The following is a 23,919-nucleotide window of genomic DNA, read 5'->3' as shown; positions in this document are numbered from 1 at the left end:
AATGTCAAAGTTTTGCATAAGTGTCTGAGGAAGCCCATAAAGGCTGGAATGTGAATGAACTTTAGGCTGAATGTGAGCAGAATCTGGCTTATCTAAGGCACATGGGCTCACAGAAAGATTTTCCTAGGAAAGGGATATAAGAGTAAACTACTAACATTTGGCAAATATCTAAAGGAAAAGAAGATAGGCAGAGTTCCCTCATGGGGAGATGATGCTATAGGATTCACCTAAAAACATCAGGTGTTTTTGCTGCCTAGTCTGTCTTTAAATGCAGAATATGGTCCTAATTTTGTTAAGAGTCCCATCACCCTCTCTTGGACACTTCTCTCTGACTGTTGGTGGTTGAAGTATAATTCTCTTAAAATATTTTTGCTGCTGGAAGCAGGGAGATAATCCACGATGCTCATCCACAGGGAGTCGGAGTGGGACTTTGTAGGGCAGCACAGGGCTGTGTAGGGGAAGGGGAGGCAGAGGGGGAATGAATGTACAGTGAAACCAGACAGCATTTCTAGGTGTTTATCAAAACAGCCCCAGGTTCCACTTCTAGGCAATGAAACAAGGACAAAACAGTAATTGGGGCCAGAATTATTTTTTTTCCTGGGGATTAATAATGGACCTGGAGAAGTTGATGGTCTGAGCAGCAGCCAGTGGACCCCAGCTGATTGCTAATCCTCAGGAAATGCCTTCTGCCTAAGTGGTGGTTGCTGGTTATTCCCTGAAAATGAAGTTGGAGCAAACTGTGTGTTCACTGTTCTTTTCCGGCTGATATTCCCTGCTGACAAGGCACATGTATCTTGGTCTTGCAGAAGTCAAACTGATTCATTTGTCTTATCATTAAATTAAGCTAATAAAGATAATTCCACACTTTCATGTACATACCTTGCACTTTATTGGAGAAATAGGAGCAGGCGATCCCTGGTCGGGAAGCCTGCAGTCTGAAGTAGGATCAAACACAGCCTTGGAGCCTGCTGGCAGTGGGGAACTGAGGAAGTGGGGCAATAAAGAGCCAGGCATCCTGGAGTGAGAAAACTGGGTTTGGGACCCAGCAGGAAAACTGTCCAAATAAACAAACAAGAGCTAGTTCAGGGGAGATTACCACACAGAAATTTTGAACAGGAAAGGAAAACATTCCAAACAATACCTCAGTGCAAGGCTGTACCAGTCTCTTTTCCTATTGAAGTACTCTGTGTTTTATAGCAGAGCCAGGTTTGGCAACATAGTTCTTTCTGCTCACACTTCCCACTTGGAGCTCTGCTAGCTGGAAGAGGTAGAGGTGTTCTGTGGGGCTGTCAACAGCCTGAATCCTTTGCCCAGAAGGGAAGGGAAATACACACGGTGCGTCCCTGACAGAATGGCAGCTTGTCTAACCCATCGCTTCTCCTTCCATTGTCCTTGTATCAGTAGGATTTCATTGCTTGACAAATAACTTTCCTTTACATGTTGCTTTTCATCTAGGAATTCATGCATACAAATCCATTTTTCCCCCTTTTCTTTTCCTCCCAGCCATTCATTGTAGGTTTGCTTTAATGTTTGCTCAAAGTAATCCTTCCTCCGCTCAGACTTGAATAAGCCAATGCATTACAGTTTTTGGTGCCCTGTTCTGTCACAGGTAAACCCGAATGTGCTGAGTTCCATGGAGAAGCAGAGGCGCAGGGAGGAAGAGGAGGAACGCCAGATCCTTATAGCAGTGCAGAAGAGGGAGCAGGAACAGCTGCTAAAGGAGGAGAGGAAGAGAGAGATGGAGGAGAAGGTCAAAGCAGTAGAAGGTAACATGCAGCCAGTGTGAAGCAGAAGTTTTCAAAGCCAAGACTGAAATCTTGAATTAAGATCTGCCATTTGCATCCCTCCCCTGCCAGACCTGCTAATGGGAATATCTTTTCTTTCACTTACCTCTGATAAGTTGGTCTGACTGTAGCTTGTTTTTGTTTGCCTATCTCCCTTGGTGTTGGTGGCTGTTCTCTAGTACACCCTTTGACTGTGTTGTCTTCCTCACATCAGGCTTATTTTCTCCCTTGCCTCAGCTATGCTTTTTTTCTTGCTGTTCATGTTGTTTCTTAGTTCTCTTCCATCTCCCCACTTGCCTCCGTATGGATTTCCCTGTGTGCAGGATTAGCTGGATTTGCTCTTACTGAATAACATTTGGTTCTTTTGGCCCAGTCCATGATGAAAGAAGAATTCCCTTTGAGGGAGAAAGGGAAGGGGACAACATGGGAGTAGCAACAGTAGCATTTCACTCCTGGCCTTACCAATTGGAGAACTAAAGATGAAGGGATCAGGCTACCAGAGCACCAGAGGTGGTTATGAATTAGATGCTGAGTTAAACTGTTCTACAAGATGTATTTAGTGTATTTAATACATCAGCTCAAGGCACAGACAGCAGGCATTCAGCTGTGCCATGTAGGCATGGGTGTCAGAGCAGGCTCATTTCTGACCACCTTCTCTCTGTCAGCCTCTCTTACGGGGATTCCTTGAGCTGCTGGTTCTGCCACAGTGACTGGCTGGGCTGTTGCAGTTCTAGGGAAAGGCTGAGCATCTTCAGAAAGCTGTGGTGGTAATGTGTGGCAGTCTCAGTATCCCGAATCCTTAAAGGGATAGAGAATCAGAAAAGGAAAAAAAAGATTAGGTTCATGCAAACCTTGTGAACTTTCCAAGATGAAACAGTCTGCTACCAGATGTTTGGTAGCAGGCCAGATGTTATCTAAGAATAGGGTTTTTTACCTGCTTACCTTTCTAACCTTTAGAAAATCCAATTACTTCCTCGGCCTTCATGTATTGCTGGTTGCCAGTCCTAGCTAATCCAATGCTTTAAACTGAGACTCATCCAGCTGCCATATCTGCTGTAGATATCTGTTTCACCTTGGCAAATTGCATATTTTCTGTGCTTTATTTCTTCATCTGTATAGACAAAATTAATCTTGAGGTTCCAGAAGAGCTGCAAAGATAAATGTTCCTGTAAAATGGTTTTGTTTGGGAATAAGCCCTTTCCTTTTCTGGGTGAATGCAATCACTACATCATCTGATTCAAAGACACCAGAGCCACTAAAAGAAATTGGCATGGGATTGGGCAGTAAAATGTTTTAAGCCAATTTTAGCATAAATTCATAGCTTTTCTTGGCAGAGATGCTTTTATTTTGGTTTAAACTCATCCCTAGTCCTAGGTCTTCTGTAGAGGAAGGATGTGAAATACAAAGTGAAATATCTACTGTCTGATGAACTTTATCAGCCCTTCACCTTCGTCTCAGTTTTGGACTGTATGCCTGTTTTTTAGATCACATTCCTGTTTGCAGTCTGAGATTTCACTTCCCCCCACTCCAGTGAACACCCCAGGTAGTAAGTTTCCTGCTGGGCCCATCTGTACTCTCCTGAATTTATGAGTTAAGGCAGCTTTCTAGATTTCTACCACAACAGCAGGTTAGAGTTTCCCGGTTCTCTTTCCAGATGCTACTTCATCATAGTCTCTCACACACGTGATTTTCTAGCTGGTTGAAGTACTTTTTGGGGCACTGTTTAGACTTTAGAGCTGCTGGGTAGGACTCCACCCAGGCCAACAGTGTGAGAATGAGCTCTGCCTGTGATGTGTAACGTGCTGTGCTAATCACTAGCTGTGGTAGAGGTTCCTGCCATTAATCCTGACTGAGATCAAGTCTGGTACCAGGGTAGTGCTTCTCAATTCCTGTCAGTTTATTGGAGTCCCATCTTTGGCAGGCCTTGGTGGATCTCTAAAATCTGCAGATCTACATCACCTTACCTCTTGGCTGCTGTTGCCACGAGATTTTCCTTTTGCTGCCCAAATCATCGCTTCATGTTTTCCTCAGCTCTCTCATTGAGGCGTCCATTCCAATGCCTTCTGAGTGATGCTAATTGTAGGAAAGAATCATGAAGTGCTGAACTGTGCTTGGACAGACTAAGATAATCTCTATTACCTGCAATTGGATGCTAGACTTCTCATCCTCAAATGTTGTAATAGATGCTGTTGCGTTCTGTAGGATACCTTAGAACCAAGTCCTATACTCCCAACTTCAGTGCTGCCCAGAGTCTTCCAACAGGAAATTCAGGCTTTCTGTTACCAATGTTGGGCATATATGACCATGGATGTCCCTGTAAATAATCACCTTGTAGCTATTCTTACATTTTTTGTGCCCTCAGTGCCCCTGCCAAGTTTGTTTTTGACTGACACAGTGAGACATTAAATTAAAATTTTTCCACCAGAGCTGGTACTTCTTGAGTCTTTGGCATTTTCCAAAGATGAAGCCTCTGACAGAGGGTGTTAGCCAAGTCTCTCCTATCTTTCTTTCTCTCTGGGTGTTCCCTGATGTGGCCTGTTTTCAGGAGCCCTACTCCTGTGACATCTCTCCTGGAACACTACTTTCACAGTATTCTGCTCCTACATGAGGTTGGTCCAACCACAGGTGTTTTGCAAGTCAAATGAATTCAGATTTTCTATAAGAGAAAGGAAATGACGTTCATAAGAGCCCATAAACTTTCTATTATGAAGCAATCTGTTAGCCAGCTGTCTGGTTGCAAACCACAGGTTATATTACTAGAATTGCTTCTTCCTGTCTCTCACCTCTTTAAATGAAAGCTGTCCCAGTGGCCCTCCTGTGTGGCAGCTTGCTTGCTCTGGCTGCTGGCCATGAAGACCTACCTGAGCAACCTTCCCAAAGCTATCCATCTTGGTCATGGAGGATATTAATGTCCCCAGTTACTCATTGCCACTCGGGTGGTAGAACTTCACCCTTCCCTCTGCACTGCTCTTATCCCATTCAGTGCAAAACCAGGTGCCTTGAGTTTACTTGCCTGAGCTGAAGCACCTAAAGGAAGGTAACAACAAGCCAGCTCTTTCCATAGTGCTGATCTATGCCTAGGTCTGCTTGAACTTCTCCCTCTGTACCACACCACTTCTGGAAGCTGCTAGAGGAGCATCTGTGTCACAGCAATGCTTCAAATCCGGTGATGGTAAACCAAGGGAGGGTGAAGAGATGTGTTGATGGTGCCCTGTATTCTCACCTCACCTGCTCCTGTGCTGTCGCTGTTTTTGCCAAAAGGGCAAGACCATCTCACTGGAGATCTTGAGACCTGCAGGACCTGCCTTCTTTTTCCCTGAAAGAAGTTGACAAGTAGTGCTGAATGTTTTTTCACCTCTTCCTGCTGCAGAACGGGCCAGGAGGAGGAAACTTCGTGAAGAGCGGGCCTGGCTGCTGGCACAAGGAAAGGAGCTCCCTCCTGAGCTCTCCCACCTGGATCCCAGTTCCCCTTCCAGAGAAGAGCGAAGGACCAAGGATATGTGAGTACGCAACTGGACATTGCAGCTTGTGAGTCCATTGAAGTAGCAAGTATGGCAAGGAGAGGAGTGTGATCATTCACAGGAGTGAGGAAAGAGAAGTGAGGTTAGAGAACAGCGAGGTGGGAAACATTTGAATTTGGTCCACGTGAGAGGAGTGTTTGTGATGAGGCCTATTTGCCAGCCGTATGACACTGTGCGTGGGTGGAAGGGAAGATGAAGTACAAGAGCATGTCCTCAGTCTGCATATTCACTGTGGTGCTTCCCATTGCAGCTTTGAACTGGACGATGAGTTCACAGCCATGTACAAAGGTTAGTCCTACCCCAGCTTTCCGCTTTGCATGACTTGCTCAAAGTGAAATCCTCCCCTGCGTGTGTGTAACCATTCACCTTTCTCTTGCTATTGCCAGTTCTAGATGTGGTGAAAGCTCACAAAGACTCTTGGCCCTTCTTGGAGCCTGTTGATGAATCCTATGCTCCCAACTATTACCAGATCATTAAGGTATGGAAAGTGGTCCAGCCATCTTGACTGATGCACTCTGTTGACCAGGAGTCAGTTTTTTGGAGTTTTCTGGAGGTTTTTTGATGTTTTGTGGGCTCTATTACTCTCACCTCTCAAACTGCATGTCTCCAGTAGTTCCTTCTAGCCTTACAACTAATGGAAACCAAAGATGAGAGGCTTCCTCTCTGGAGGGCATCCTCTGCTGCCCCATTCCGTCTCTGAGGACGCTATAGCTCCAACTTTGTAAGCCTTACTATGCTTGCTGTCACTGAAGGGAGGTTTGGTTGTATTTCAGGCTCCCATGGATATCTCTAGCATGGAGAAAAAGTTGAACGGAGGTCAGTACTGCACCAAGGAAGAATTTGTGGGTGATATGAAGACCATGTTCAGGAACTGTCTTAAGTACAACGGTGAAGGCAGTGGTAAGAGCAGTAGGATAATAAATCTGCCTATTTTCAGTGCTCAGTCAAAGCAAGCAGTGATCTCTTCCTTCTCACCAGTACTTGATTTGTGCTTCTTCTCTTTCAGGATATTTCTGGGAGACCAGATGAAAGAGTAGAAGCTCCTGAGTAATAAGGCCTGGGGTTTTAGTGAGGCTTTTAGCACAATTTGGCCATGCTGAAAAGGGCATGGGATACTGAGGGCTGCCGTGTTGTTAGATTGTGACAGCAGAACATACAAAGACAAGAAAGTCTATTTCTTTCTGAGCTCATTCCTTTGTGTGCTTGTGTGTACCTGTGTGTCCCTTTTTCTCATAATAACTAACACAGACTCTGAAAAGCATTGAAGTGTGGTTAGCTCCCAGTGTTTGAGTACTACAGCAGAGTGAGGAGTGAACCAGGTTTGTAGTCCTCTGGATGGAAAATGTTGGGTTTAGGTTCCTGGTCTATTGAATGAACAACATGAGTCTGCAAATGGGAAATCCTGGGTTTAATTGCCATGCCAATAAAAAATTAAAATTCTACATCTTACTTGGGTAAGAAATCAGGTTCTGTATGGTGAGTCATCACTGCAGACTGTGTCTCACCAGCAACACCTTGAGAGGGATAACAGGAACTAATCAGCTTGTTGCTGTTGGCTGCAAGTAAAAGCATACCTGCACTGCCACTGCGAGAGCTCTGTTCTCCAAGGAACCTCGAGGTTAGTTTAGTGGAAACAACTGGAAAGTCATTTGCTTCAAGGCCTTGTCATTAACACCTCTCACATGTCTTTGCCTTCCTACCCACTCAACGAAAAGTAGAAGCCCATCTCAGCAGGCCTGTCCTGTGGAAATGATGCACTGGGGACGCTGGTGTTGGCAGTCGCTCTTATGTCAGGGCCAGCAAGTGCTTTAGAAACTGTACATGAATAAATGCGTTTACTGATTTTCCTCTGTCTTGTAGCCTACACCAGAGATTTGAATGATTCCAAGAAAAGCCTCTGAATGTAATCAAATAGCCTTGCTGGAAGTTCACATTTCTTCTCCCAGCACTCTGCTGGCTAACTGTGCAGGTCACACATCTCTGAGAGCAGAGGTGGTGCTCCTCTAATGTAATTCTTGGCACTGCTCTGGAACAGAGGTAATGCTGACTCTGCTGGCCCTGCTGCCAGTGGTACTTTGTCACGCCTATGTGCCTGTCCTCTGGTGGGGTTACTGAACAGATCTGATGCTGTGTTCCTTATGGAAGTTTAGTAACCAAAGCCAACTAGTTAGAAACAAAAGTCTTCTTCTGAGAAACTTGGAGGAGGGGAGATTATTCATCTGATGGGGAGAATCTGATATTGCGTAGTTGTTTCTCTCTGTAAGGCTTCGTCTCTGATGTTGCTTTTGGGTTTTTTTGACTGCAGAATATACCAAGATGGCTTACAACTTAGAGAGGTGTTTCCACCGAGCAATGATGAAGCACTTCCCTGGGGAAGATGGAGACACAGATGAAGAGTTTTGGATCAGAGAAGATGGGAGACGAGAGAAGAGGAGCCGGCGGACTGGCCGCTCCAGCACGGGCAGTGTTTGGACTCGATCGCGAGACCCAGATGGGCCAGGCAAGAGACAGCAACGCCTGGAAAACGGAGGCAAACCTCCGCCATATCGAGCTACTTCCAGGGCTCCTGCTTCTTCCTCCTCTTCCTCTTCCTCATCCTTCTCCTCGTCCTCTGTAGAGGACCCAAGTGGCAACCCAATCCAGACTACTCGGGAGGTGGGCCCTTCCAATGGGCGAGGCTTCCCCCGCTCCCTGCAGTACGGTGGCATGCCCAGCCCTGTGCCACACCCTGGCCAGATGGTAAGGACCAGCTCCCACTGTTCTGTGCCCATCAGACCTGTGGAGGGAGGGAGGTAAAGGGAAATGAAACTTTCTACTGTGAAATCCCTACTGCCTGGCAAGAACCTTTTCCCAGAGATAAAGGGTCAGGGCTACGGTTTCTCCAAGTGAAGCTTTCCAGCACTTAGGTTTAAACTGGTACAATTTCAGTCTTTGCCACATTAGCTGGGAACAATCTCCTAATGTTTCCCGTGGCCAGCATGTCCCTGTGTAGTCTTGCACTGGCCCTGGTTCCCCCATTTGTCTTCTCTCCTTGGAAAGTTACCCCATTGTGCATGGAAAGCTGTCACGTTTCCTCTCTTAATCTCCAGTTTATGAAGCTGAAACAAACTGGTCTTCTTTTGTCTCAATTGTTTACAGATGCCTGGTAACTTTGTGCCATCTGTGTACTACTGCATTTTGTGCCTTGAGTATTTATAAAAGCAGTAAACTAAATCAAACAAAGGCCACCCTGGACTGCAGCAGTGACCTATCTTTAGCCCAGCATTTCTTCTCTGAATGCCACCTGTTCTGCCTTCTGTCTGAGCTGTTCCTCACCCATCTTTTACTGCCTTTTCTGTTTTAACCACTGATGTCTTGTGGTGTGGATCATCAGCTGCTCCTCTGAGATCCAGGCTATCCCTTGTCCTTTTAGCTAGAGATCAAACAAAATTTATAGAGTGATTCTTACAACAAAGATAGTGGGAGGCAGTAGGAGAGCTGGAGGCATCAAGTATTTTGAAGGAAATCCAGCATATTCCCCCATTATTTTCCTGCTTCCATAATCTTGTGGTTCACTCCTCTTCTTGGAGCAAACTACTGCCCTCTCCAGTCTTCTTGCTTGCTCCCAAGTACTTGGGTGGCAAGTGAGCACATTGCAACCTAAAAGCACAGCTGAGTGGCTGGGGTGTGAGAGAGCAGCTTTGGTAAGGGAGCTGTGTCACCTCCTAGAAGAGAGTCTACAGGTTTTCCATGGTATCTCCAAAAAAGTCCGTGTGATCATTCGTGTGGTCATTCATGTGGTACCTCCAGCCTTGGCTTCCCCAAACCTGTACTACTTCTGCTGCTTCTCTGCTCTTCACACACTGTTTTGTTTCTCCTCCCTGCACCCCTTCCCATCCCCCAGAGACCAGCCGTACCGGGAACGTTTGGTCCCTTGCGCGGGTCGGATCCCACGAAGCTGTACGGCTCTCCACGAGTGCCTGAGCCCCATCCCGGAGAACCGGTCCAGCAGCACCAGCACTTTGCCATGCAGGTAAAGAACGCTGCAGCACCCCGCAACCTACAAGTGTGACGGCTCTCACTGAGACCCACCTCGTCTCTCTCTCTCTCTCTCTCTCTCTCTCTCTCCTTCCCTCCCTCCTCCGCAGCCGGCCGTGGGACTGAGCGAGCACCGCGGGCACCGGCTGCCCACTCCGGAGAAGCAGGCGTGCGCGGGACCCACCCACGTCTCCGGCCTCGGCCCCCGGCCAGGTGCGCTGCAGCTGGGAAGGGTCAGCGGCCCCCCGCCCGACGCCATCTACCAGCCAGCCCAGTTCCAGCAGGGCTTCCTCCCGCCCAGGCACAACGGGCCCCCGGTGAGGCCGCCGGAGGGCTCGGAGGTCCCCCCGGGGCACATGTACCGGCCCTACAAGTACCTGAACCGCGCACACCCAGCCCTGTGGAACGGCAGCCACGGCCCCGCCATGGGGCCGGAGGAGAAGGCGCCCATGGGGCCGGGGCCCTCGCTCCAGCCCCGTGCCCTGGGTCATATGATGGACCCACGGGCCATGAGGCCACCACTGCCTCCCAGCCAGTGGACAGAGCAATCGAATTTCCTACCTCACGGGGTGCCTCCCTCAGGTTATATCCGACCGCCTGGGAAAGCCGCCAGCCAGAGGATGCCACAACCTCCAGCTGCTCTGTTTGGGGCACCACCTCAGGTTCAGAGAGGGTGCCAGGGCGGGGACTCCATGATGGACAGCCCAGAGATGATCGCCATGCAGCAGCTCTCCTCCCGCGTGTGCCCGCCGGGAGTGCCTTACCACCCTCGCCAGCCGCCCCCGCCGCACCTCCCTGGACCCTTCCCCCAGCTGGCCCACGCTGCCTCCGCCGCCGGCGTGCAGCCCCCAAAACCTGTCGTGGGAAACGGGAGCTCGCAAGATCCGACCGGGCAGACCATGGAGATGGAGAGCAACCAAGGTAACCCTTTGAGTGCCCACTGGTATTGTTGACCTTCCCTGCCTGGCACCTCCCAGAAAATACTTCAAATTTTGATTAAATACTTGGGAGGGACACAGCTCTTACATGTCTTTTTTGTTTGTTTGTTTGTTTAATGTAAATTGGAATATGTTTTCTAATCCAGCCATCGCTTAGATTTTTCTGGGCTGTTTTGTTTCACTGTAACCTGCCAGAAGTACCCTCTGTCCCAGCTATACCTGCAAGTTACCAGTTTGCCATGGGGTGCAAATGCAGAGCATAGGCTGTGATGCTTCTAGAGCTCACTTGGAGTTAATATAAAAATGGGATCTGCAGAGAGTTAAGTAAGGAAAGGAGACGTTATGTGAAAAAACCTAAATATATAAGTAGTATATATTAAATATACTCCTTTGAGTGTACATCAGTATGGCTTCTCCTCTAAAGCGCACATCTGCCTTGTGAGCTCTGAAATCTTCACACAACAGGACTGCCCGAAAGCCCCTGAGCAGCTGTATCAGTTCAGGTGGGATGGCAGTGTGTCATGTGTGCCCTCTCAAGTTCCTTTCTGGTTGAATTTCATCTGTTCTATCTGGTAAACTACAGATTAAAAAAGGAAAAAAACACCAACCTTAAAAATAAAACCTAAAATAGAGATCAAAAAACCTCAGAGATCAAAAAAAATTTTTTTTCATTAATTCTAACTGGTAAACTAGAGATCAAAACCCTTGTATCTTTTATCAATCCCTCGTGTGCCTTGTACTAAGAGGAAACTCTTTCCTTGTGTGGCATTGCTTAAAAGTTATCATCATAATTTAACTTGCTGGATATAGAACAGAGACCAGGGAGGGACGTTGAGTGATTGCAGGACAGAGTATTCTCATCTTCAAACCACAGTTGGTTAAAATGTGGCTGCAATCAGCTCTGCAGCATCTCGGTGTGTGGTAGTGCTGCTGCCCACACTGTGGGCAAATGGGGTTTGTGGAGGGTAGGTTTAAATTTGATATTAGGAAGAAATTTTTTACTTTGAGGGTGGTGAGGTACTGGCACAGGTTGCCCAGAGAACTTGTGGGTGCCCTGGCCCTGGAAGTGTTCAAGGCCAGGCTGGATGGGACTTTGAGCAACCTGGTGTATCGGGAGGTGTCCCTGCCCATGGCAGAGGGGTTGGAACCAAATGGTCTTTAAGGTCCCTTCCAACCCAAACCATTTTATGATTCTGTGACCAGAAGGGGCAAGGCAGCATGAAATCAAAGTGCTGCTACTCTGACTCATCATCTTGCTGTCATGTGGATCCCACTGTGGTATTTCCCAACTCTGCCTCTCCTTTAGGCAGCCTTTGCACCCCTGTGTGTCAGACCAAACCCGTGTGCTGTGTTACTCCAGTGGAGGTGTGACCTAGCAGTGGCTTGCAAACTGCGGAGTGTCTGTGTCATGAGGGTTCAGCCCATGTGTGCCATCTTTCCAAGAGTGGTGCAACCTCATGAGTAGTTTTCAAAAGAGCTCTTTTGAAAGAAGCAACCACTAAAGGTCACCCAAATTTGAAAAAAAAATGCACTTCAGAATTGCTAAAGATCTCTGAAGGGAAAACTGTGTTATGGATGTGGGAGGAAGGCTGCAGCCCCAGAAAAGAGCAGTTGTCCTGATGCCATGCTCCAGCAGCCCTGTAGAGAGGTTTGTGTGGGTGACAGGACATTGTAGGCGTTGGAGTACTGATGATGGAAGGACCTGCATGGCTTTAGAAAGTCAGTTCTTTTTCTCTTCCATTTGCATAAAAGGGGAAGGCTTTCTCCATCCACATGTTAGGGACCTGTTTGGCAGAGCTGCCCAGCAACTTTGGGTCAGCAATTAAAGAGGTTTGGTAGACCAGGTTAACCTGGCAGGAATTACTCTTTGGCATGTGTGCTTTGGGTGAGCATGACCAGGCATGTGCATGTGTTAAGCAGGGAGGGACAATTTCCAAAATTAGACCGATATGTGACTTTCTTCCCTCTCTTTCAGTGGAGACACCAGCAGGCATGGACGAGAAGGCTCAGTGCATCAACATTCCTGACGGGGCCTACGCCAAACTCCTACCTCATCCCAAGCCCCCACTGCCCATGGAGTGCACCAGGCGCGCCTTGCCCCCGGATGGGGAGGCGGATGGCTCTGGTGTGAAGGGCGAGCTGAAGGCAGGGCCGGGCAAAGGTGCATGGTCGGCAGAGAGCGGCTACGCCAGTGACCCGGGCTGTGTGAGGGATCTGGTGCCCGCCTCCGAAAGAGGGGGTCCCCTGCCTCAGAACGGGGCGGCGGGCGAGGGGTCGGCAACCAGCACCGAGGGGAAGGGGCTGGCTGCCAACCTGCTGGAGAAGCCCCTCTGTGGTGGGGGCAAGGCTCTACCCGAAGCAGCTGTGCCTTGCATGGGGCAGGGCACCAGCCTTCCTAGCATGGATGCTGGCTCCATGGGGGCCACCCCCAACCAGTATCACCCTCTGTACATGCCTGGCCTGGAATACCCCAATTCAGCTGGGCGGTACCACATCAACCCAGGCCTGCAGGGTTTCGGCCCGGTGATGGGGGGGAAGCCACCTCCTCCTGCCTCCCACCCCCAGCATTTTTCCCCACGGGGTTTCCAGCCGAGCACCGCCCACCCGGGCGTCTTTCCACGGTACCGGCCCCCACAGGGAATGCCGTATCCTTACCAGCCACAGCCTCAACCTTCATACCACCACTACCAGCGACCGCCCTACTACGCCTGTCCACAGGGATACTCGGACTGGCAGAGGCCTCTCCACCCCCAGGCCAGCCCCAGCGGGCATCCCAGCACCCACCCGCCCCTGACCAGAGCCCCGTTCCCAGAGCGGGGCTCTGCCGGCGGCCTGCAGGGCTGCGAGGCACTGAGCGCCGCCCTGGCCTCTCCCAACCGCATGGACGTAGCAAGTGCCAAAGAGGTTTCTCCAAGCGACGGGCAGGATCTGGGGCCTGAAGATGAGAAGTCCGAGGAGTCCCAGGAAAGACCGGAGAGTCCCAAAGAGTTTCTTGATTTGGACAACCACAATGCAGCCACGAAGAGGCAAAGCTCAGTGGCGGCAGGGGAGTTCCTCTACGGAGCCCCCCCACCCCACCTGGGTGCGGGGATGGGATTTGGCCCCTCAGCTTTCCCTCCCCATGGGGTGATGCTACAGACTGGCTCTCCTTATGGATCCCGGCATCCTGCCAGTCACTTCCAGCCCAGGACGTATGGATCGCCCATGAATGCCCACCTGTCTCACCATCCAGTCTCCAGCCAGGCCAATGGCCTCTCTCAGGAGGGCCCCCTGTACCGCTGCCGAGAGGAGAACATGGGTCACTTTCAGGCCTTGCTGATGGAGCAGAGAGGCAGTGGAGGTGGCATGGGGGGGCCACCCCAGGACTTGTATAGACCCTCGGGGTAAGACCATGTTTTCTGCAAGAAGGCAAGGTGGGAGGGGGCGATGCCTGTGTGACAATCACTGTTGGATGTCCTTGAAAGGATGTGGCTTGAAGTCAGAGGAGATGGCAAATGAAGTTGAGAGGCTAACAGGTGGCTCAGACCCTTGGAGTAAGAGCTCTCCTAAGATGGAGAGGGAGTCTCAATGCATCTCCTTAAAACAAACATGGAGAGGCTGTTAGCCTGCCCCATCCATCCCCACACCAGTACTTTGTTTGATCTAACAGTGTTTTGTAAATGTGTAATTCAGGGTTGTGCATCTCTTAGTCAAATGTACTCTTGCCATTTTCTTTGCAAGTATTTTATTTCATGTTGCTCATAGTGGGGCAGAGTAGCTGACTAAATTGGAAGCTGGCCTTTTGTTATGGACTCCTTTAATGCTGCCTTCTTTTTCCCCTCCTCTTGATTTGCTCCTCCTACGTCAAATTTCCCTCACAGAAAGTTGCTTCTCACTGAGACTGTGCACATCACATTTTATTCCCAAGTGGAAAATTCTGCTACTCCAAAAATTGCCTGTTCAGTTTTTACTGTTCAATTGTTACTGGTTTGTCACCGTCACAGCATGACAGTCCTTCCTTCTTCTAGTATTCAGGAAACTTGGTTTACAACTAAGCCTTTGGGAGGAGTGGCATGGATTAAGGGTTGTGTTTTGGGGGAAGCCAGACAGAGGAATACACAAGACTGCATGCTTGTATGCTAAGGTTGTATGTATGCATTCAATGAAGTAGTTTGAAGGAAGAGTAGGGATTTGCTCCTGATATTCATGTGCTAAAATTCTCTCCATTCAACCTGACTCCAGAATGCAAATTCATCAGGCTCAAGTTCCCTTCCCGAAGATGCCTACAGCAACCATGTCCCGGGAAGATTTGACATCACAAAAAACATCAGCGCTGCCTCTGGATCAAGTAAGGACTGCTAGAGAGAGCAGAGCTGAAATGCAAGTCTGCTTCTTCCCACTGGTTAAAGGAGTGAAGTGTTTGATTAGAGTGGGAAGAACTGGAGGAAGCTGGGAAATTAACTACTGCTATGCAAAGGAGTTGGGAATGTCTCTAAAGTCTTAGCTAACTGCAAAACATAACCTAGGCAGATTGATAGTGCTACCTTTGAATTCATTGCATGCAATCATGAGGTCATCCTTTCTAAAGCTGCCAGTTAAAGCTTCCAATCCTTGTTCTTCCTCTTCCAGAGCTAGTCCAAGGAAGGAAAGGACCTCATGAAGACGAAAGCCACACATGATTTGGACACCGAGGAGGAGGGGCAGGCCTTCCTCCCACCCTCCCCTCGCCCCAGCAGCATGTAGCTTCCTGGGTCTGTGGAACATGGTGCCGAGACGGCTTTTGTGTTGGAAACCCGGGGCGGTGCTGGGCCCCAGCCAGCCCAGCAGCTGGCTCAACACCACAGGGCAAGCACTGCAAACTAGTGGCTTTCCGTGACCGGAGACTGCGTCTCATTCAGGGTTTGGGGGAATTTTCGGGTGGGGAGGGCGGGGGTGGGGGAGGAAACTTTCATTGACTGCTAAACTCAGGTATATTTTTCAGGGTGGAAGAGGACGATGATGAAATTTTACTTGTAGTATTAACGTGTGTGTTTTGGAGCTGGATCCAGTTTACAGAATTTAACCTGTTGCCTTTCTAAATAAATTTCTGTTGTTGGTGAATGTATTGTACATAATGGGGGAGGGGGTGGGCCCAGCTTGTAGTGGGCTTAGCACTGGAGGAATCGTTAACTGTTTACAATCATATCACACTGAAATCTTTCAGGATAGGGTGAGGCTTCGGGGGGGGGAACAGGGAGAGGCGAGGGAATGTGTGATGGATGACTTGCTGTCCTCCTTCCTGTCCTCTGCAACCAAGACATGACCCGACGGTTGGTTGACCTAATAGCGCGAATTGCTCAGGAGTATAACATGTCCTCCGCTTTCTCCTGCCTTCTTCCTCCTTCCCTTCTCACCCCCATTGCCACCCCTCCGGATCCAGGGCCTGAGTGCACTTCCAGGTCCTGTCATCATGGGGGAACGAGGAAACCAGGACCAGGAACTGACACCAGGGCAGGACACTCATGGCATTGTCCCTTCTGCTAGTACAGGACCCTTCTCCCTGCCTTTTTCTGATAGGAGAAATGTGTGCTCTAGGAAACAGAAAATGACATAACTGGTCATCCTAAGACTTATTTTGGTGAAACTGGGGCAGCTGTGGGTGCAGGAGCACCCATCCACTAGAACAAACTTTGTGCAAATCTGTAGTGCCCTGCTGCTTGAGGAGAGGAGCCAAGTCCCCACCTTGTTTCTCTGACGCTGGGCTATATTCACTTCTTAGCAGCAGCAAAGCAGAAAGTACCACAGGTTTCCTGACCACTCTTGCTTGTTGAGGAGGAGGAGCAAGAGGCTGCCTTGAAAGAATGGTAGGATTACTGCAGTGTGAGCCATTTGTTGGCCTGTGGAGTTGGATTTGGCATTCGCAGCTGAATCAGAGAGCACTGGTTCAAAGTCAGGTGTTAAGGTCGCACAGCTCAGGGGCTGGGGGACAAGAGGGCTGCGTGCTTGAGTTGAGGTGGTTTTTTTGTCTTCATTGATGATGCAGCAGCAGGTCCTACAGGACTAGTGACAGCTTCCCTGTGCACGGTCTACAGGGGCCCTTCTCACCAGTACTGTACTGGAGAACCTCTGAGTGCCAGCATCTTGAGAGCCACTGGTGTCCAAGTGAGTTCAGCAGGAATCCCACCTGCATTTATTCGCATCTTAAAGCTAACAGGCACACACAGTTGGTTATTCTTGGGGAAGCTGGGGAGTTGTTACTCTACAAGGCTGGGCAGCAAGACTTGCTGGAACCATAACCTGAGTGGGCAGGCAGCTGGTTGCACTGGGATGAGGAGAGTGGTGCAGTTTACAGGAGGATGTGCCAGTGTGTCAGAGTATGCTAGCAAGAGCACAAGTGGCAGCAGAAGGAGGACAGAGCAGCTTGCCCTTTAGTCTGTGGTACCAGCACGGGGAGGGACTTTGTCTCCAGGTTTCTGGAGAATTTTTCTGGCTGCTTTCTTGTATTGGAGGGTGCCATCACCTGAATCTTTAGCTGGATTTAACATCTGTGACTGCACCACCTTTGTCCCACTGCGTAGATCTGCCATGTGCTGGCAAAGCTGTTTGAACAAATGGCAGGTAGCATCTGACTGAGCCATTACTCCTAAGTATTTTAGCACACAAAGCCTAAAGATGAGAAATACCCTTTCCTGAAATAGTCAGAACATGGAAGGACCGCCATGTTAGTGCCCTCTTACTAATGAGCCTCACTGCTCGGTTTGCTGCAGTACTTTTGCTTTTGATGAGCTGTGCAGGGCTAAGGCATTTTCCAAGCCTAACAGGAGTTAAAATTCATCTTACAGCTGCAGTTCTTACCCACTGCTGCAGCCAGCCTGTGAACTGTAGCTGCTGGCTCCTTGGGCCAGTGAGTTGCCTGGGACAGCTGGCCCCTCTGTGAAGGAAGATGTCAGTGTGATGTGAATTACTTAATATCTATCTATAGATGCCATTACATTAGGAGAAGGAAGGTGATTTTTTTGGTGTGGTTTTTTTTCGGTTGTGTTCGTCTATCAGGGAGCAGTTGTCACTGGTGGATTGATATAAACGGGAATAGATGATCCTGAAGGTTGTCCTTTGACTGAGAAGTGGGTAACTGCTCTACCCAGCCAAGAACATTATGCTATGGATCTTCTGAATTTGTCTCAGGTCTGAGAGTTTGCTGCTGGCTCTTCAGCTGGTAGTTGGTCTTCAGAGGTGCCCCAGCTGCACCAAAAGGCAGCTCTTGGTCCTTCACTGAAAGCAGATACTGAAGCAGTAGGAGGTATTTATGAAAAACTGTGCAAGTAGAACTGCTCTTCAAGTCAATAAACCTGGGACAAACAAGAACACAGTTGCTTCTCCTTGTAAAGTAATCTTGAGTTCACTGTAGATTTAAAAACAGAGGAATGGTAAAATATAACTTGTAGCAAAGTATTCAGAACTCTGGAAACGTGAATGTAGATCCTGCAAACAATCCCTGCCATACTTCAGCCTGTGTTCTCTGTATCACAGCCACCCAAATATTTGAAGTGCCTTTCATTCAGCTCATTGTGAACGTTGTGGAGCAGGAGGTTTTTAGAAGCTATAAGAAGTCCCCAAGCAAGCTGAAGCACACTTAGCTGGAACTGGCACTGAAAACACGGTTCTAGAGGTCATGGTGTCTCACCAAGCCCAGGCCAAAACAGGGGATGAACAAGAAAGGCAAGAATTGCTTGTGGTCTGCCTGGAGAGCACAGTGGAGTGTTAGACAGTGATAGGTACCCTGAAGAACCTGTGTGGATTGTGCAACAGGAAGATATTTTCCCTCACCTGACACAATGCAAGTCTGGGGGAAGGATTTGTCCTGCAGGTGGTAGACAAAGCAGAGTAGTGAAACTGTCTCCTCCTGGGAGGGTTTCTAGGTAAATGGCTTTTGATGTAGTCAGTAATTCTTATTAAAGAGGCTAACAAGCTGCTGTTGTTGGGACAGATGGTTTCTATTAGAAAAGTACTAATATAGCATAGGGGGAACAATGGCTGGGCTACAGGGACAGGGCTATCCTGAGGACAGGACATGCTGAGATGGAGAGCTGCTTGTGGAACCTCAGCTCAGAGTCTCCAGACTTTCAAATGCTCTCTTCATAAGTGGGGTTTTTGGGGGGTTTCCTATTATAATATCTAGGGAATGCCCCAAAACCAGAGCTCTATTTCGCTAGGCACAATCAGCAAATCACAGAAAACTGGCACGCCTCAGAGGGCACAGGGCTCTGAAGAAGGTGGTGGGATGGAACACCAGTGGATATTTATGGGGAGGAGCAGATAATGTGAATTTTATAGTTCATGGTTTCCCAAACCATATTGCACGGGGCTGCTTTGTAGATATTGAAAAAGAGACAGGTTTGAGGGATTTAGAAGGGAGTAACGTGACAGCTCTTTATGTACAGAGTGGGTTTTTTGCCATGGGTTGGCAAGCAGTGCAGGAGAAGTGCAGCTGCATTTTAAAATAACCTGGCTTTTGAGTGCCATACTTGTGTCACTGTCTTAAGTAATATTCTAACACAATACAGAGAAATTCTAGTCACTGGTTGGAAGCCCTCTGTCTCACCCCCCAGCATTGTGGTAGTACAGTATATTACCAGTTGGTCCTTTCTCAGAAAGCATCCTGAGCTTTTCAAAGTTTCCTGTAGCTATAACTTTTCCCATACAGAGGATGTATTTTGCTATAGTTATGGATTTGAGGTTAAGCAAGACTATATAATACACAGAACAAAGATGATGTTGGCCGTGCTCAGGCATGACAAAAATTTCCAATATTCTCAGAAGAGCTTTGTACTCTACTCTTGCTTTTTAGCATCTTGCTCTCCCCAGCACCTCCTCCTTTGTAAGTGGTGTGTGGTGTTCCCAAACTCCCGAGATGTCAATTTGCTTTTGCAAAGGCCACTGTATAAACTGCCCCAGGGACTCTGAAGCTTTGGGCATCTTGAGTAGGACAGGCCCAGGTAATTCGGCTGAAAGGGCAGTCACTGAGGCTTCACAGTGACTTTGAGCTGTGTTTAGCAGAAGTTTGCAGTCTGTAAATTCCATGGTGTAACCCACCAAACCACTCAGTAGCAATCCCAGGCACAGCCTGCAATGAGGAGGACAAAAGGGGAAAGTAAATTTGAGGCTTCAAGGCCCAACTGGTTGGATTAGTGACTTTAAAGTACATGGAGACACTTTTCTTGGAAGAGCTTCTGATTCTTGTCTGCCAAATGCCTTTCCCATGCAGACTTTCCGAAGTAAATCGCCTGTGTATATTTTTGTAAGTGTGGTTTCTCGGGGTCTTGGAGAGCTATCAGCTTCTTGATGTCTTATCTGAAAGCTAGTCACAGAGGCTGTCTTTCATTCTGCTGACTGAGGCAGCTCTCCTGAAGCTTCTCACCCCAACACTTCTCCATTTAAAATGAAAGTATAATTAGAAAACGACTTCCCTTTATTTCCTCCACTGATCTCTGTCAGGCTTATGTGCATCTCTGTGATCAGCCAGGGCTGCTTCTTTGTTCTTGATGGCTTTGTTCTGCTTTCTTTTTCGAAGAAGACTGTGTTGCTGTATGAACTGTGGAATTTCAGAGAAGGCACTGGACTGAGTGACAAGGAAGTGTCATCCCAAGGGGTGGCTTGGAGAAGAATAGCAGGGAATTTGTGATGGTGTAGTCACTCCTGGTTCCCCTCGCTGCAGAGCAACCACAGAACTGGGCCTGCGCTTAATCAGGGCGACACCTTACGAAGTTTTGACTGCGGTGCATTGGTGGCAGAGGAGTTTGCTCTTGCAGAATTCCTGTTTTGCCTTGAGTTGGGTGCTGGCTGTTGGAGAGCAGGTGTCTGGGAGCCGTATCCTTTCTGCAGGGCCGAGATTGAGATAGCAGGCTGTGAAAGTAGGGTTGCAGCTGCAGGCCATGTGACAGGCTTTAAGAGCGTGTGCTTATTGTAACCGAGAAAGCATCTCAAACGTTGACCTTCCAGCCTTTCCCCATCTGTACCTGTTTAACATACAGATGGGGGTGAGCACGCTGGGGCTTGGCAGGACCCCTGCCGCCCATGCGGAAGGAAAACGCTTTTAACCGGCTCATAATGAACTGCGCGCTCTGGTTTTCACTCTCTGCCCGCTGCCCACCTCCCGCTCTGAAAAAGAGCTGGGGAGGGACCCATTTCCAGCTCTCTCCCAGTAGGAGCTCCTGGGGATGACAAGAGCAAGGCTCAGTCCACTCCTAGGCAAGGAGATTCAGGACAGAGGTTTTATTTGAAACTGGATGGTAACATCCAACATCCAAGCGTACCTTTGAAGCAGAGGTTGTAGCGAGCTGTGTGGTGCCATTCCCTTTTTGGTGACTGTCCTGCCTCGGCTCACGTGCAGGATTTGAGAGATCATGGAGCGTTTTGTAGATTTAACACTGCTAGTCTTGCATTGGCTGAGGACCCTTTTCCTTCATTTGCAGCAGTGGCCTAGATTCCTTTTGGCAAAGGTCTTCCTCTTTTTGAAGCATGGATATCAAAGTAAACAGTGCATCCAAGAGAGGGCAAGGGCTATGCCCACCAGTAGAAGAGGGGACGAAGGATTAATTAGGGCTGAAGCTTAATTGAGCTTTTTACTAACTCTAGCAAGCCCCTCTGTCCTTTGCCCCTTTTGTTTGGAAATACTTGGCTAACTTAGCAGAAGGGCAGCAAGTGGAATATCTTCTAAATAAAAGTGGAACTGACTCTGTGTGGGTAAAATTCCCTTGTTGTGAACAAAGTTAGACCAGACAGTCAGAAAGAACTCCTTTGGGCATCAAATGGTTAGGAGGCACACAGACACCCGGTGCCCTCAAACACTGTGGAGCATGACAGAGGAGTGATCTCCCCTTCTGAAGCCAGCCAGGCAGCTACAGGAGCTCAGGCCTCAACTTCTAGTCTGAAAAGTCCTCTGATCCCCTTTTGTGTCATATGCCAACACTTCCCCTCTTCTTACTTCCTAGCTTTCAAGTTTCTTTCCCTCTGCTCGCCTCGCTGCAGTCGGTTGCTGTCAAGTGCAGAGATGAAAGCTCACTGCCCACGCGAGCACGAGGGCAGAAGGTTGAACTTGCCAGCTGTCTCCTCTGCACAGGCACACAGACGGCAGGTGGGGAGAACACATTTACTCTCCCCATGAAATTAAGGTGTCCTCAGTGGCTCACGAGTGTTCTCTTGTGTGCCCCTGGGGTTTGCCTCCCTGGCACAGCGAGGTCTGTCCCTCTGCCAGGACAAGGATTTGCTCCTGGTCCCTGTGCAAGGTTCCAACCCATGGTCCTGGCGTGTCTACTTACAAGGGGGTTTAGATTAAAAATATATACTCTGTACAACTGTGAAAACTCTTGTCTCTCTTCCATGATGTATCGATGAACACTGCTGCCTGATCTTTTTCCAAGCAATAATAACGTGCAGCAGTGCAACTTTGATGTTCCCATACTGTTTCACGGAGTGGATGGCTGTGGAGCACGCTGCCGGGCTTCGCAGTTTCAGTGGGAAGCAAGGTGCTTTCTGTGGCCCTGCATTTTATCTGTGCCACATTCCTGCTTTCCCAGAGACTGGTGGGTTGATCTAGGTAGCCCTGAGAGAGATGGTTGCTGCTTCTGTGTTTGGGAAGGCAGAAAGAGGAGGAGGGAGCAAGTTGGTAAAGTTGAGCCTCATCCACAAAGCAGAGCACACGTAAGAGGGGTTGCCTGTTGCTGCCGTGGAGCAAGGGGTGGGTGGACCACTGATTAATTGCCTCTGGGGGAGGAGAGTGACCCGCTGCTGCTTCACTTGGCATTGATGGGGGAGGCAGAAGAGCCAATGCCACTACGTTCATTCATTTTTCTGAAGTTGGGTAACGTTGGGGGGTTTTTTGTGGGTTTTTTGTTGTTGGTTTTTTTTTTTTTTTGTATTATTGTAAGTTTGTAAAGAATGTAATCTGTCGGGGGCACAAGGAGAAAACGGGGGCCTTTTTTGGGGGGGTGAGGCTGTTCTTATGTTGCTGTGTTTTTTGTTGTTGGGCAGGGAGGGGTCTAAGAGGCCATGGGGCATAAGCCTGGCCCTCGTCAACTGCTTACAACTGTCCCAGGGCGACGGGAGGGAGAGCTGATGCTGCAGCAGAGACCTCCCACACCAAGCTGTGAAAACGACCTCTGCCTGTGTCCCTCGGTGGGGGAATCTGACCTGCGTGGGGCTCTGCACTGGCACACCTTGCTGGGGGTGGGATGCAACTCTCAAGGACTGGTCTTGCTTGTCTCTGACTCAAATAGAAGCTGGGCTGGGCAGCTGCCCGTGCTATTTGTGGAAGGCTGGATTTGATAGCCTGAGTTTCTCAGTGCAAGAAGGAGTTCATGCTGGAGCTGCTCGCCCCAGCACTTCTTTCCCCAGCAGGAGCTCAGGTGCTGCACCTCTCCATCACCTGCTGTCCAGGAGCCCTGGTTCTCACCCCTGCCTCCCTCCCCATCCCGTAGAGCACAGTGTCAGGGATCCTCTTCTCTCTCCTGCTGCTGCAAAGTTGTGTGAACTTTCCTGGTCAATACTGGAAAGGGGAATGCTATTTATTTTTATATTGTGTATATTTTGTCTTGGTCTGCTGATTACCTTTGTTCCCCAAGAGCGACAGTTACCTCAATAGTTAGTTTAATACTGTGTGTTGGGTAATTTTTTTAAAGAACTTTTTTAAAATCTTGATCCTTGGAGGTCTGTAGATTTTATTTCCATATAAATTGGTTATTTTGTATAAAGTACATTCTTAAAATAGCAATCACCCTTGCTGTATGTGTGTTTTCTTGTCTCCTGGATGGTCTCCCTCTTCCTTTGTGAGGGGAAGTGGATGGGGGTGGGAAGGTAACACAGAGGGCTTTTTTCAGAGAGACAAAGCCCTGGACTGCAGTGAGACACAGTTGTGCCACCTGAAATCCATTTGCAAGAGAGCACCTGGAGAGCTAATTGGGATCATTTCCCGTTCTGAAGCACAGCTGTCTGCCTGTGAACAACCCAGTTGTGGAAATGGGATGGTGTCACTGCTTTCCCTTCAAAGTCCCTGGTGGGCTGCGGGTTTTCCTGCAGCCCAGGTGTGCTGGAAAGCCTGCCTCTCTCCCCAAAACACCACGTGGCTTTGGGGTGCAGGTAGTCTGTTCCCCCACACTTGTGTGAAGCCTCTGTGCTTTAAAAGCAGTGCCTTGCTCTTGAGTAAAGCCCATGCAGTGATGCTGCTGTGAAGGAGGAACCGGTGTAGCCTGTGTGGTTCCCCTTTGTGCTGCTTTAAGGCTGAGCAGCACAGGCTATGAGGGCCCTTGGGGATTATTGGAGGAATGGGAAGCCTTTTGAGCTCATGCACGGTGGTCCAAATCCATACTGGACCCAAAAAGGTCACTTACCATTTGCTGTTTGTTAAAATCTCCCCTGTGAGATGGGGCAGGGGCTGCAGCCCTCCCGGCAGAGAGGTGTTTAAAGGCAACTTGGCTCTCTCTCACAGGAGTTTCAGCATCAAAACCAAGAACTGGCCGTGCTGTTTTCATGCTGCAAGATGCCCGCTGTAGGTGCATGGAGGCAGCTTGCACTTGGCCCTTGCTCAGCTGGTCCCTGGATAAATAACTTGCTCAGCTCTGCTGATTCGGCAGCTTTGCATCAGGACAAAACCAAAGCAATGATATTTAAAAGCTGGTGCCAGCAAAAGAGGGCACAGAGGGATGA

General features: G+C 48.9%; 1 protein-coding gene across 3 annotated transcripts in view; it reads left to right on the top strand.

Moving 5' to 3' along the window:
- LOC114069031 (cat eye syndrome critical region protein 2) overlaps positions 1-22,105 on the top strand; it is a 100,871-nt gene extending 78,766 nt beyond the window's left edge. For 2 of the 3 annotated variants that reach the window (XM_027905573.1, XM_027905584.1), the window contains 11 exons: positions 1,610-1,766; positions 5,155-5,284; positions 5,556-5,593; positions 5,692-5,783; positions 6,079-6,205; positions 7,611-8,044; positions 9,189-9,317; positions 9,433-10,243; positions 12,236-13,643; positions 14,482-14,587; positions 14,869-22,105. In XM_027905573.1, coding sequence (XP_027761374.1) covers positions 1,610-1,766; positions 5,155-5,284; positions 5,556-5,593; positions 5,692-5,783; positions 6,079-6,205; positions 7,611-8,044; positions 9,189-9,317; positions 9,433-10,243; positions 12,236-13,643; positions 14,482-14,587; positions 14,869-14,874 — 3,438 coding nt within the window. In that variant the 3' untranslated portion in view covers positions 14,875-22,105. The remainder of the gene's footprint in view (positions 1-1,609; positions 1,767-5,154; positions 5,285-5,555; positions 5,594-5,691; positions 5,784-6,078; positions 6,206-7,610; positions 8,045-9,188; positions 9,318-9,432; positions 10,244-12,235; positions 13,644-14,481; positions 14,588-14,868) is intronic. The other variant, XR_003573708.1, reaches the window with a different exon arrangement.
- Positions 22,106-23,919: the final 1,814 nt, after the last annotated feature.

This window comes from Empidonax traillii, unplaced genomic scaffold, assembly GCF_003031625.1.
Source record: "Empidonax traillii isolate 1590-97213 ecotype Southwest subspecies unplaced genomic scaffold, ASM303162v1 scaffold25:size3598162, whole genome shotgun sequence".
In the NCBI taxonomy this organism is placed as follows: Eukaryota; Metazoa; Chordata; class Aves; order Passeriformes; family Tyrannidae; genus Empidonax; species Empidonax traillii.
This window is presented reverse-complemented; position numbering and strand designations above follow the sequence as displayed.